Source organism: Pseudophryne corroboree, chromosome 1, assembly GCF_028390025.1.
Source record: "Pseudophryne corroboree isolate aPseCor3 chromosome 1, aPseCor3.hap2, whole genome shotgun sequence".
Lineage (NCBI taxonomy): Eukaryota > Metazoa > Chordata > Amphibia > Anura > Myobatrachidae > Pseudophryne > Pseudophryne corroboree.
This window is the reverse complement of record NC_086444.1, coordinates 51,103,294-51,117,507: the sequence shown is the minus strand read 5'-3', so window position 1 is coordinate 51,117,507 and position 14,214 is coordinate 51,103,294. Positions and strand designations below refer to the sequence as shown.

The 14,214-nt window shown below is 48.7% G+C and overlaps 1 protein-coding gene across 1 annotated transcript in view; it reads right to left on the bottom strand.

Annotated features, from left to right (window-relative positions):
* Positions 1 to 3,371: 3,371 nt before the first annotated feature.
* ALPK2 (alpha kinase 2) overlaps positions 3,372 to 14,214 on the bottom strand; it is a 199,705-nt gene continuing 188,862 nt past the window's right edge. Inside the window, exon 11 of the mRNA XM_063959467.1 lies at positions 3,372 to 5,810. Coding sequence (XP_063815537.1) covers positions 5,594 to 5,810 — 217 coding nt within the window. The 3' untranslated portion in view covers positions 3,372 to 5,593. The remainder of the gene's footprint in view (positions 5,811 to 14,214) is intronic.

Genomic DNA, 14,214 nt, shown 5'->3' with positions numbered 1-14,214 from the left:
CCTGAATTTTGAAGCAACAGTAGGACCAAAATTGTGTTATTACCAACCCTTCTAAGGGATGAGTTCATGTGATCGACGGCGGAATTCTGGCACCCCTCATAAGACCGGCGCTGGAACATGACAGCATTGATGCCAAAGGTGAGTATTCTGGTTCAAGGTTAGGGCCCTGGGGGGGAGGGAGTTAGGTACTAGGGAGAGTGGTTATCCCTATCCACCACCCTCCAAGGGTTAGCCGTAGCCTCCAGATAAACATAGCCGCCACCCCCCCAAGGGTTAGTGCAGGGGACGGGGGGCGGTAATAATACTTACCCCCTTCGCTGTCAGTATCTTCACAGTCATGTGACCGCCAGCATCCCAACCGGCAGGATTTTGTATTTATTCCCCTTCTTATTAGTGCTTGATTATTGTCTTTTAATAGTTTTTTTTCATGTGATCAACGCCAGAATCCTGACACCGCTCAGCAGTGTCGGACTGGGGCATGAAGGGCCCACCAGGGTAATGCTATAGGGGCCCATACTTAGGGGTGTGGCCAGCCTACAAAGGGGGTGTGGCTAGCCTCCACAGAGGCTTGAAATACACAATAGTCTTGTGCAGTGTAATGCAACATATCTACCATGTATAATACAAGTGCACAGTCTGGAACATGATCCCTAGAGGAAGGAGTGGGCCCTCAGGCAGTGGGGCCTACCGGTGGTTTCCCTGGTACCCCTGTGGGCTAGTCCGACCCTGCCGCTCAGAAGACCGGTGCCAGATCACGACAGCCGGGATGCCAAAGGTGAGTATCGGGGTTCAGGGCAGAGCTGGCCCTAGGCATAGGCAAACTAGGCAATTGCCTAGGGCATTTGGTATGCCCAGGGGCATAATCAGCTTCTGCTAATTAAAATGATATGCAGCATGCCTATATTCTGTGTGCGACTGTGGCTGTATCTGCCTACTAAATGCTACGTAACATTGTATTACTTGAAATCACTGTAACGTAGCATTTCGTATACAGATACAGCCACACACAGAATATAGGCATGCAGCATATCATTTTAATCAGAAGCTGCTTGTGCATCCTAGCCACATAGTAATGCAAATAAGATGCATTTGCGTCAAAAAAGGCGCACAACGTTAGCAGAACTGTCAGCTGATTCACGCCAGGCATCTTCTGCTGCATGGCATATTAAGTTAAGGCAAGATGTATGAGGACACATCTGCAGCAGAGGCAGAGGTCACAGTGTTAGCATGTGAGTGCTGTATGCATGTGGGTTGGTTGTGCAGTAGTGTTCGGCATATGTGTAAGGGGCATTATGTGTGTCATGTGCATTAATGCATTAATAATGTGCGGCATATGTGTAAGAGATATTATGTGCATCATTAGGTCGATAAGGGCACTAATAATGTGCGGCATATGTGTAAGGTACACTGTGTGTTATGTGTATAAGTGCACTAAAAATGTGCAGCATATGTGTAAGGGACATTATGTGTATAAGGGCATTAATAAAAGTTGACATAATGTGTAAAGCGCATGATGTTTATAAGGAAATTAATGTGTGTCATATGTGTAAGGGGCATTACTGTGTGCTATTATGCCTATACAAGCATTACTAAAGTGTGGCTTTATGTGTATAAGCTGCTCTACTGTGTGGCATAGTGTATAGAAAAGGCACTACTGTGTGGTCTAATGTGAATAAAGAGCAATATAGTGTGGTTTAATGTGAATAAGGAGCAATTCAGTGTGATGTAATGTGAATAAGGGGCACTACTATGAGGAGTAACATATATAAGGTAAAGTGATACTACTGTGTGATGTAACTTGAAGAAGGGACACCGTTGCATGATAAATGTGAATAAAGTTGCACTACTGTGTGGCGTAATTTGAATTGGGGGTACTATTGTGTGGCCATGCCCCTTCCCAGCAAGAACACACCCCTTTTTGGGCTGTGCGCACTGTTCCTATTTAAACTATAGGGGGTAGGAGCACCAAAATGAGGACTGCTATAGGTGAGGAGTGATGATGCAGGGTCAGAGGCGGTGTCAGGAGGCACCAGCCAAAATCTTGCCTAGGGCATCATATTGGTTAGGGCCAGCTCTGGTTCAGGGTTAGGGCTTGGGGGAGGAGGGTTAGTTACTAGGGGGGTAGTTAACCATAGCTGCCACCCCCCAAGGGTAAGGGCAATAGCCACCCCCCCAAGGGTTAGGGTAGGGAAGAGGGGGTAGAAATACTTATCCCCTCTGATGTTGGTATCTTCACAGTCGTGATGCCAAAGACTTTGATAAACAGCGTTGTAGTAATTCTACCCCACAGTCTTCACGGGGGGTGTGTGGCAATGATTCCTAATGCAAAGCACGGGGCAGCCGATTTATTATGGAAAGCACTAATACCGACTTCTGTCCTTATTGCTCCATCATGGCAGCTGGGGTGCACTTATAACAAAACATGCTATATCATTAAAATTCTGCATTTTTAAAAAAAATATTTATTTTCTTTCCCCAAATGTTTTACTTATTTCCATTTTAAATTTTTATTGTATCTGCAAAATGAATTGAGTTTTCCAGTCCAAGTGCGCACGCATGAGCCAATAAACCGACTTACACATGCGCTGTTTGACACCTATCTGGCCGGGCAATTGGCAAGACTACAATCACCAGTCGGCCAGTGTTGACGGGGCAGCTAATAATCACTCAGATGCCCAGGTGGCATTTAAAAAAAAAAAAAACAACAACTGAAAAATATGCATGTTCGGGGCAATTAATGTTCCCCTCAGTACCCGACTCAGTGTCCCAAGGCCAGTAATTAGAGCCAAGAGAATGGATAATGTATGATTCCCACATGCACCCAGTTACTCTTCTGACCTTTCATCGTGCTTATTTTTGAGCTCACTAATCTCACACAAAGTAAAACAACAGGTGGGCGGAGCCAAACTGTGCCCTTATAATTAGCGTGCGGTTGAATATTATCAGCGATTTTATTTCACTCTTAAATTCACCACTCAGCGGCGCTATGGTAAAAAAATTAAAGTATAATACATTGAACTTTGAATTTAAAACTTTCAGTAAACCCTTTTCATAGCAGAGGTGACATGTTGGTTGCATGAGCGGTTAGCCAATGCCGTTTTGTACAGCCATCGTGCACTGTGCAGTACATTGCATAACACATATAGGGGCAGATGTATTAAGTCTGGAGAAGTGATAAAGCAGTGATAAGTGGAAGGTGATAACGCACCAGCCAATCAGCTCCTAACTGTCAATTTACATATTGGAGCTGATTGGCTGGTGTGTTATCACCTTCCATTTATCACTGCTTTATCATTGCCTTCTCCAGGCTTAATACATCTGCCCCATAGTAACTATACAAGAAAGAGATAAGACACTTGACGCAAGCATGCTTTTTGATTGTTTTTGTTTTTTTTATACGTGAATGGAAATAAAAATAGACAGACATAACATTAACACTGTCCTGTGGGTTTTCTCACACCGAACGTCCACACTGCATCCTATCATGCAATAATGAGAAACACATTGGGGCCCATTTATCAACGATTGAAAAAGCTCGTTGTGAATGATAAAACTTGTTGCATATGATAAATGGTGCCCCAGCCAATCAGCTCTCAATTGTCATTTTTCAGACACATGACAGGAGCTGAACACATGACTGCTAGGAGCTGATTGGCTTGAGAACTATTTATCATAAGCAACGAGTTTTATCATTCACGTGTTTTATAGTTTGTTGATAAATGAGCCTCATTGTTTTTGCAGTTAATCTCTCACAACTCTCTTACTATTTATAATCAGCTCTCTAGATGCCAACAATTCATTAAGGTGTGGCCTAGTGAATTGGGGGATGGCCTAAAGATTTGGTTGGGGGGTCCTGCCTAACAGGGGATGCATGGGTGGATTAGCCAGGATCTGAATACAGTATAGAAATGGTATAAATTGTCCATTTCTTCCAACGTTACAGAAATTGACCATTTATTTTCCACTGATGAGCGGGTTCGGTTTTACTCGGTTTTACTCGGTTCTCAAAACGGCATCTTATTGGCTCACGGATGTCACGTGTTTTGGATAGCCAATAAGATGCCGTTTGAGAACCGAGTAAAACCGAGTAAAACCGAACCCGCTCATCACTATTTTCCCAGTATCCCGAACATATTTTACTGCCTAGTATACAATGTGAAAGGGCGAAATATTGACCTTACTATTGTAAATCACAATGGAATATGCTAGAACTATATAAGTAAATGTTAATTAATAAATAAATACTTGCATTATTTGATGCAAATTTCCTTTGAGTTAAAGCAATAGGCAAATGGATCCACAGGTGAATTTGTAAAGGTTTCCATAATTTGGCTTAATGTTAAACAATTATACATACGCCCTTTGTTGCAGACAATTCTTTGCAAAAGACAATTGTTTCCAAACTTTGCCATAAACAGAATAGTGTTTTCCTCACAAACATTCAATTATGCTGTAGATTAACGATCTTAATAATATATTAAGGATAATTAATATATTTTTTGTGGTTTCACTATTTTGCTCTTGTGAGTTGTACAAACATGGTGATAACGGGTGGTCAATTATTTAAATGTCCTAAACATGGCATTCTGGGGAAACGTTACAGCTTTGCAGCAATTACTTCAGTGGGTGATAACCTGGATTTCATCATGGAACAGACAATGTGCTCAATTTGGATAAATAACATGCAGAAGAATTGAAATACAACTAATGAATAAATAGACTCACAAATATAAAATGTAAAACATGTCAGCAAATTGCATCACCTATGTCCCTTTCACTACCCCAGGAATCAAACGAGAAGGGGAAGAGTAGGGAAGTTGCCCACATCAACCAATCTACCTATCATTTTATAGGGTGTACTTGATAAATGCTACCTTGATGCTGATTGGTTGTTTGATACATCAACCCTTAACATTCGTACAATGGTTCCATTCACCAGGTCTACAGCAGAAACCTACTGAGATATTGAGCGCTGGACATTCTATGCTGTTCTGAGGAACCGTGTATAAAGGAATGACCAGCACTCTAGCCACATCTGGTGTCCAGAACTGCAGACAGCAGGAGAGAATCACCAGGAGATATAACGTGTCACTGTACGGCATCATACTGGACGGTAGATAGGTCATTCTGCTTTTCTCAATAATGACTTGAAAACAGTTCTGCTAAATATTTACCTCGTTAGGTGTTTGGCTGTAAAATGCTCATGTACATGCATACGTGATTCTCTGCATAACCCTTGAATAGCGCACTATGCAATTAAAATTCCTGGTGGCATTTTTGCCTTGCGTTCAGCAGCTCTTGATTATCACAGCAATGCATCAATATCAGGACTAGTATTACCATACAGGTGCTGTTCTCAGTCCACCCTGTAGAGGGCGCAGCAATCCTTATTACATTTTCTCTTCTCCTAAATATGCCCCTGATTAGTGTGTAACATCAATAATGATAATTATAACAGGATAGCAGGCAGCACTACATCCACGCAGCTACTGTATAACTGATTTGTATGCGTCCTTGTCACTTTGTTACAACTCGCCAGTGCCAGTAGGTCCTGCAGGAAAAGGCAAAGTCTCAGGGTACAGGACAGTTCTCGTTATGTCTTGTTTTTCGCCTTCGTGTTGTGGCGACCTTTCCGAGAGGTGCTTGGGATTGGCTGGGCTTTCTCTTTCCCTGAATTTTGCCTCTTCAGTTTTGGATTGCTAGGCCTTAGGGATTTTAAGCCCAGTATTTCGCAGTATTTGTTGCATTGGTGCAAGGCCTTAAACTGGTCGATGAATGATACAGCACAGTTTCCTTTAAATCCTTTGTACCTAAAACATATAAAAACAACTGAATAAAGTAATGGAAGTCAGTCAGGAAACAATTTAGGGGGGTATTCAATTAGTGTAGTTTTTTCGACTGCAAGCTTCGCCGTTTTTAGGTCGAATTTACATTTGACTTATTCAATGCCTGTGACGTTTTTTCGACTTGTCGAAAAATCTGCACTGGCAAAAACCACGTGGATCGGCAAATTTGCAGCCAATTCATGTATTTTGTAGAATCTGCGGGTGTTTTCGACAGTTTTTGGATCCGTTTTCGCCCATGCCGATTTGACAAAAAAAAGAAAACCTCCGGAAATGGCATAGGCGGAAATGGATTAAAAAACGGACGAAAACGCCTGCTATTGAATACATACAGGTCGAATTAGTGACGATTTTCGGCACTAATTGAATATACCCCTTAGTGTGGCAATAACATTCACCTTAACGTAAATAATTGTAGTGATCTCTAAAAAAAATAAAAAGACAATACATGTATGACTACAGGACCAGTGGGTTGTCTGCATGTCAATGTAACAATATAGGGTCATATATGCTAATACCGTCACAAATGCAAATTTGTATGCAGCAGTTGCGCAAAAATATGCAAATGTTGCAGCTGCCGGGATTTGTATAGAGACGCAGCACCTGTTGCAGATCAAAGTTCTGTGTAACCCTACGGTCATCCTCCATGGATACAGGAAGCAAGACGCTACAAACATTGCATACCCTCCAGGTACAGTACCGTTTTTTTAAGGTCTGTACCGATTTTTGGCTTTCCAAACTTCCATTGAAAGTATAGGAAAAGGGGCGTGGCCACAACCCCTTTATCCGTGACCACGCCCCATTTTCTAATTTGTACCGATTTTTATGTGTAAAATGTTGGAGGGTATGACATTACAATTGGATACGGGATTGCAGATGCAGCCGCAATCAAGCCCCCAAAACAGTTGTGACGTGCCTTCATTATTGCCGCCATATAAGAAGTAAACTGATTAATGGCAAAAAAATAAATAAAAAATCAACCAATCACAGCATGGCCAATATATGGCTTGAAAGAAGAGAAGTCTCCAAAAAAATGGCTCCTCTAGGGAAACTTCATTGTGTCCGCCAATACTGTATGTGCGCATGCGTGGTGCCATCTTGCCACTGTATATGAGTGACATGGTTGAGGACGTACTACATAGTTTTAGCTCCCGAGACCTGCGACTTCACCCCACTATAACCGCTGTTCCTGAACCGTGCACCTCTACCTTATGAGAGGATAGTCACCGGCTGGTGAGCTGTCCGCACCCCCACTCCACCACTGAACTAACCAATGTAACAGTGAGTACGGCTGCACATTGACTGCCACAGATAAATCTCAAAGCCTGGCTAAGTTACCTGACTGGTTATAAGCTAGACAATGGCCCTCATTCAGAGTTGATCGCTCGCTATCTACTTTTAGCAGCCGTGCAAACGCATAGTCGCTGTCCACGGGGGAGTGTATTTTCGCTTTGCAGAAGTGCGAACGCTTGTTCAGCCACGCGGCAGCACACACATTTTTGTGCAGAACAAGACCAGCCCTTTAGTTACTTATTCTGTGCGATGATTGCTGCGACAAGTGACGCGGTAATGATGCCAGATACCCGCCCAGCAAGTGCCCGGCCACGCCTGCGTTTTTCCAAACACTCCCAGAAAACGGTCTGTTGCCACCCAGAAACTCCCACTTCCTGTCAATCTCCTTGCGATCGGCTGTGCGATTGGAATCGAAGCTAGAACCAGTGCAAAACCACAAGGACTTCGTACCTGTACGGCGCGCGTGCACATTGTGGTGCATACGCATGCGCAGATTAGCCGTTTTTTTCACCGATCGCTATGCAGCGAACAACGGTAGCTAGCGATCAACTCGGAATGACCCCCAATGACCGCTGGTGTGTACAGTACTCTGCTGGCCCACAAAACTGCACACACATTCCCAACATGGTTGTTTTTATAGGATTTCTAACCTCTATAGCCCCCAGGTTGCACTACTGCTACATTGCATATATTATACTAGGTGCTTCATCGCGCCCTACGGGCGCTCTTCACACCGTCGCAAGGGGCTACGCCCCCTTAACCCTTGCATGCCTTTCTGGGGTTCAATATTTGTGTTATATGGAGTATCACCTGCATTCCTTTGTTAGTGGTTAAATATTGCACAATGAAAGGGTGTGCGATGGTGAAGGAGGCGCAGCCCCTTGCGACGGCGTGAACAGCACCTGCAGGCCACAATGTACAGAATGTAGCGGGTGCGGGGGGTACAGCGGATGGTGTCTGTAGATGCTGCGGATGGAGGGGGGGCGGAAGTGGGGGTGGGGCCCGGATGGGGAAGGGTTGGGAGGTGCTGCGGGTGGGGGAGGGGCAGAGGAGTGGGGGATGCAGATGAGGGAGGGGTCCGGAGGCACTGAAGGTGCGGGAGGGGCAGGGGTGCCAAGGGTGGGGGAAGGGCTGGTGTGGGGATGTTGCAGATGGGTGAAGGGTTCCGGAGGTGCTGTGGGATGGGAAGGGGCGGGAGTGCTGCTGGTGGGGTAGGGGTCCGCAGGCGCCATGGGTAGGGGAGGGGCAGGTACGGGTGTTGCGGCGGATGGGGAAGGAGGTCCGGAGGTGCTGCAGGTGGTGGAGGGGCAGGTGCGGGGGTGCCATTGGTGGGGGAGGGGTGGGTGAGGGGGGAACCGCGGATGGAGGAGGGTGTCTGCAGATGCTGCGGGTGGAGGGGGGCAGGTGTGGGGGAGACATATAAGGGGGATGAATGGTGGAGGGGGCCTGGAGATTGCTGGGGGCGGTGAAGGGGCGGAGGAGTGGGAGCCGCGGGTGGTGTAGGGGGTCTGGAGGCACAGCATGTGGGGGAGGGGTGGAGTGCCGCATGTGGTGGAGGGGAAGGTGCGGAGGTGTGGTGCATTGGGGAGAGGTCTGGAGGTGCTGCGGGTACTGTACCTGCCAAAAAGGTAGTTGGAGGGTATGCAGTAACAGGGCCAGGACAGGGGTGACAGGGTCAGAACAGGGTTGACTGGGCCAGGACAGGGGTGACAGGGTCAGAACAGGGGTGACAGGGTCAGAACAGGGGTGACGGGGCCAGGACAGGGGTGACGGGGCCAGGACACGGGCGACGGGGCCAGGACAGAAATGACAGGGACAGGATAGGGGTGACAGGGTCAGTGTAGGGGCGGCAGGACCAGGACAGGGGTGACAGGGCCAGTATAGGGTTGACAGGGCAAGCACAGGGGTGACAGGGCCAGGATAGGGGTAGCAGGGCCAGCATAAGGGTGACAGGGCCAGGATAAGGGTGAAAGGGCCAGGATAAGGGTGAAAGGGCCAGGATAAGGGTGGCAGGTCAAGGCCAGGGGTGACAGGGACATGACAGAACACTGGGCACGGGAGAGATTGGTATTAGGGACAGAACAGTGGTGACAGACAGATGTATCTTACCGGAGTCACTGCTGCTGGCTGCTGCTGTTCCACTCCAACCTGTTGGGATCTGCTGCTGGTGGAGACTTGGCATGGCTGACTCTCTTAGGCTGTAGTACTGCTTCCTCTGCCCGTCCGCATCACTCCCCCCCTCCTCAGTCACACACCGCAGACCTCGCGCAGCTGCCGGGCACTGTGGTAAGGTGAGACTGGGAGTGACTGGTTAGCCCCCAGGAGATGCTGCGGCTGGAGGGAGGAGGGGGTCATAGCATGCACGTGGCGCGGACCTCACGGCTGCTGGGCACTATGGTAAGGGGAGACTGGAAGTGACTGGTCAGCTCCCAGGAGACGCTGCTGCTGGAGGGAGGAGGGGGTCAGAGCCTGCAAGCAGCGCGGACTTCTGCAGCGCTACCCGCCGTCTAAAGTGTGTGAAGGAGCTGGGCGCACCTCACTGTGGGTGGCAGCGCTGCAGCTAGCGGTGGGGTTGCCGGGGCTGGAGATAACAGAGGCAGTACGGAAAGTGCACAGCGGCTGGTGACCCACAAAACTACAGCTAAGAAGCGTGGAGTGTGCCAGAAAGTGACGCTCCTCCCCACCAGAGAGACCCTGCTGAGTATGCTGATGTGGGGGTCAAGTATGGCATACCCCCTCACACACCCCCATACCTCCCAAATGTCCCAATTTTCGGGGACAGTCCCATTTTTTGGGGTCTGTCCCGCTGTCCCACCCGCGGGTCGCAGTGTCCTGCGGTGGGGGGGGGGGCAGTTGGAAAGCTCCTGTACTCGCTGTTCTGCTTAGCAGAGCAGCGGTGAATAGTGGAGACAGAGGGGTTACGGATTAAAGGGGGGTTCCAGCAGCCGAGCCGGATTAAGGGGGGGAGGGGGGGCAGGCGGTGCGTACCGTTGGCCCCACAGTTTTAGGGGTCCCCCCGGCTCGAGTAGCTCTGTCCCAGCTCAGAAGCTCCCCCAGCAACAACGGCAGCATTGTGCTACAGTCAGCACACGCTGCTGCGTGTTGGCAGGTCTGTGGTGTTGCAGGGAGGCAGCAGTCTCCCTGCTTTCTTCTGCCTGTGCGGGTGTGTAGGGGGAGCGACCACCTCCTCTGGATTTAGCCCTAGCTGAGGGGCCAAAATTCCATAAAAAAAAAAAATCCCGGAATTTGCATAATGGGGCGTGGCCTCGCGTAGCGCGATTAGGCCACGCCCCCAACCCCACAGCAGGCACAGCAATGAGATAGGGCTCCCCTGTCTCAAGTACCCTTTGCCCCCCCGGACTCATAATCAGCCGCTGGGGGCAGGGGCGGATCCAGAACAAAATGACAGGGGGGGCACCATGACAGGGGAAGGCGGGGGGGGGGGGGGGGGGGGGGATTTTTGCGCACGCTCCTGGGAAGGTGGGTGTGGTCTCATAACAAGGGTTGTGACGTCACAGTGCCATACCAACGAGCCACAACCTCATTTTTTATCACGCTGTGGACATGGAGTACAGGTCTGGTGGCTAGTGAGTGACAGGGTGAGTATACAAGGACAGGTCTGGTAGGGGACAGGGTGAGTGTGCGGGGATAGGGTGAGTGTGCAGGGGCAGGTCTGGTAAGGGACAGGGTGAGTGTGCAGGGACAGGTCTGGTAGGGGATAGGGTGAGTGTGCAGGCACAGGTCTGGTAGGGGATAGGGTGAGTGTGCAGGGACAGGTCTGGTAGGGGACGGAGTGAGTGCGTATATAGGGGGTATCACCTCATACAGGGCACACAGTATATAGGAATAGTATGGACAGGTATACAGGGGGAGTCACCTCAGTACACATGGCACAGTTTATAGGATATAGGGGGTATGGCACATATAGGCAATGACACTATAGTAGGTATATAAGTGAGGGTCTTACCCTGGCATAGGAGTCGGTCATATCATCCTCATGGTCGTCATGACCATGGCCCGTTGCGGTGGACACCGGCGCCTTGGAGGCCAGAGTGGAGCTGGTGTGGAGATTCTGCACACGGAGAGAGCGCAGAAACCGGGCAGCCCCGGAGAGCCGCAGCGCCCGCACACACAAGGGCATCGCCATGATCAGGCTGCCCTGACTGACAGCGACCGCAGCAGGTACAGGCAGCGGTGGGACCCAGCCACAGTAGTCCGGGCACACACACACACACACACACACACACACACACACACACACACACACACACACACACACACACACACACACACACACACACACACACACACACACACACACACGAAAAAAGAAAAAAAATCATATTGGCACACACAGAAAAAACCCACACACTAGCCACTACAGAAAACAATAAAACACATTGGTCACTACAGAAAAAAAACTACATTGGCCCCGGACAGTAAAAATAAAGATAATGTATGCCTCACAAAAAAAATAATACATTGGCCCCCAGGTGGAAAATATTAAAAGACATTGGCCTACAAAATAAAAAAAAGGGGTGGACAGTGTATGTGCTGCATTTGGTGGTGGGGGGGGGGGGGGGGGGATTGGGGGTACTCTTTCTAGGGGGCTGACACACACAGACAGAAGCTGACACACAGGTTCTGACACTCACACAGATACTGACGCACTGTTGCTGACACAGACACACAGAAAGATGCTGATACTGACACATAGAAACATGCTGACAGACAGCTGTTGACACACAGACGCTAACACAGACAGACACTGACACTGACACACAGAAACATGCTGACACACTGACGCAGACAGATGTTGCCACAGACACTGACACACAGATGCTGATACATTGACAAACAGATGTTGACACAGATGCTGACTTACTGATATACACAAACTGACACTGAGGATTCAGGAATAACTTTCCTGCAGCTCTCCTAGGCATCCAAACCCTGACCTCCTATCATAGAACAGTCCCATCTTACACAGCGTGCAGTATCCGTGTATGTCTGACTTTGCAAATGCGTCCTCTCCCTGCAGCAGCGAGAGGACGCATTGCAAAGTCAGACATACACGGATACACGGGTGAGGGCAGCAGCCAGCAGACTCTCTCTTCACTGCCGCGGCTCCGGCTTGAAAGGGTTTCTGAGCATGCGCAGAAGCTCTTATCGCCGCAGCCGCGGATATAGGAGCCAATCCGCCGCTGTGACCACGCTACTCCGCTCCGGCCAGCCCTGCTTCCTGGTGACACGCTATATTCATAATACAGTAGCGGCATGGGCTGTGGGGACCGCAGGTTGCATGCGGTCCCCACAGCCCATGCAGCTACTGTATTATGAATATATCCTAAATGACAGGGGGGGCACGTGCCTGGGTGCCCCCCCCCTAAATCCGCCACTGGCTGGGGGCATGCCAGCAGCTCACAGAGCGCTGGGCATGCCCCCTCACTGACGAAAACGGGGCCCTCCCGTGAAGCCACGCCCCCTTTTCGCTGTGTGTGTGTGTGTGTGTGTGTGTGTGTGTGTGTGTGTGTGTGTGTGTGAAAGCTGGGAGGTATGCACCCCTGCCTGTGCCATGTCCATACTATCTGCTTCTGCAGCTGCTCCTAGTGTCCTATAGATTTGGCCAGATCTGTGACTCATTTGACTAACTCCGCCCACTGTTGTGACTCCGCCCAGCGTTACCAAATGAATCACAAAATCACAGATCTGGGCTATTATATAGGAGATGGGCATGTATTATATGGTTATGTTTAACTGCTCCTCCCTCCTTATTCCACACAGACTCCCCTTATCTATCAGTACCGCGGCTTCTGCCTGAGAACACTCTGCATGTGCGGGGCTGCGGTGGGAACTCTGCCTGTGCGGGGCGCAAAAGCTCATACCTCCTCACATTAGGCCATGCTCTCCTACTGTAGTACTGGGGCTCGGCCGTGCTCTTTATGGCCCTGATAGCAGGATCCTTACTGCACAGTGGGGCTAATTCAGACCTGATCACCGATGTGCGTTTTCGCACAGCAGGCGATCAGGTCTGAACTGCGTATGCGCCGCAGTGCGCATGTGCATGCCTGAGATGCTATTGGCATCTCAGCCCAGCGATCGCCTCTGCCTGATTGACAAACAGAGCCGTTCACTGGCCGGCGGCAATGTTCGCACTGCAACTGCGCCAAGTAAATTTGCTATGCAGTTAGGAATTTTACTCACGGCATTACAAGGTTTTTTCTTCGTTCTAGTGATCGTAATGTGATTGACAGGAAGTGGGTGTTTCTGGGCGGAAACTGGCCGTTTCATGGGAGTGTTTGAAAAAACGCTACCGTTTCTGGCTGGAGAAACGGAGGAGTGTCTGGCCGAACGCTGGGTGTGTTTGTGACGTCAAATCAGGAACAACAAGCACTGAACTGATCGCACTGGCAGAGTAAGTCTCGAGCTACTCAGAAACTGCACAAGTGCACAGAGAAGTTTTTTCGCAATATTGGGAATCTTTTGTTCGCAATTTTGATAAGCTAAGATTCCACTCCCAGTAGGCGGCGGCTTAGCGTGTGCAAAGCTGCTAAAAGCAGCTTGCGAGCGAACAACTCGGAATGAGGGCCAGTGTGTGTAACTTTATGGAAAACAAAACAACAATTAATGATGGTGTTACTTGACCAGAAAACTGAGCATCGGCGCTAAAAGCTTTTCCCTTCCAGTGTTTTCTGAATTAATAATCAGCAATCATAAAATCTGTTCTGCACAGTCGCTCGTACTGTAACATGAATAATAAGTAGCTGTTTTATCATTCAGATAATTAGGAGGAAATTGCTGTTTCCACAAGACTTTCTGAACTTTTAGTATCAGGGAAATGTGTTACAGCTGTAACGTGGGAGATACTTAGAGATAATACATTAAAAAAACATTACATTTATATCGTGCGGATCACACTGCCTTTCCCCTAGAGAACTTCAGGAGCCGTGGTGCTCTGCCGGCCTGTAATTCACGCAGGAGATACAGTATCTCTGATATGGTGGGGGAGAGGTTTCACGCAGTGTAAAGCTTGTACCTGTTATTTTATAGAATGTACTTGATAAATGCTACCTTGAAA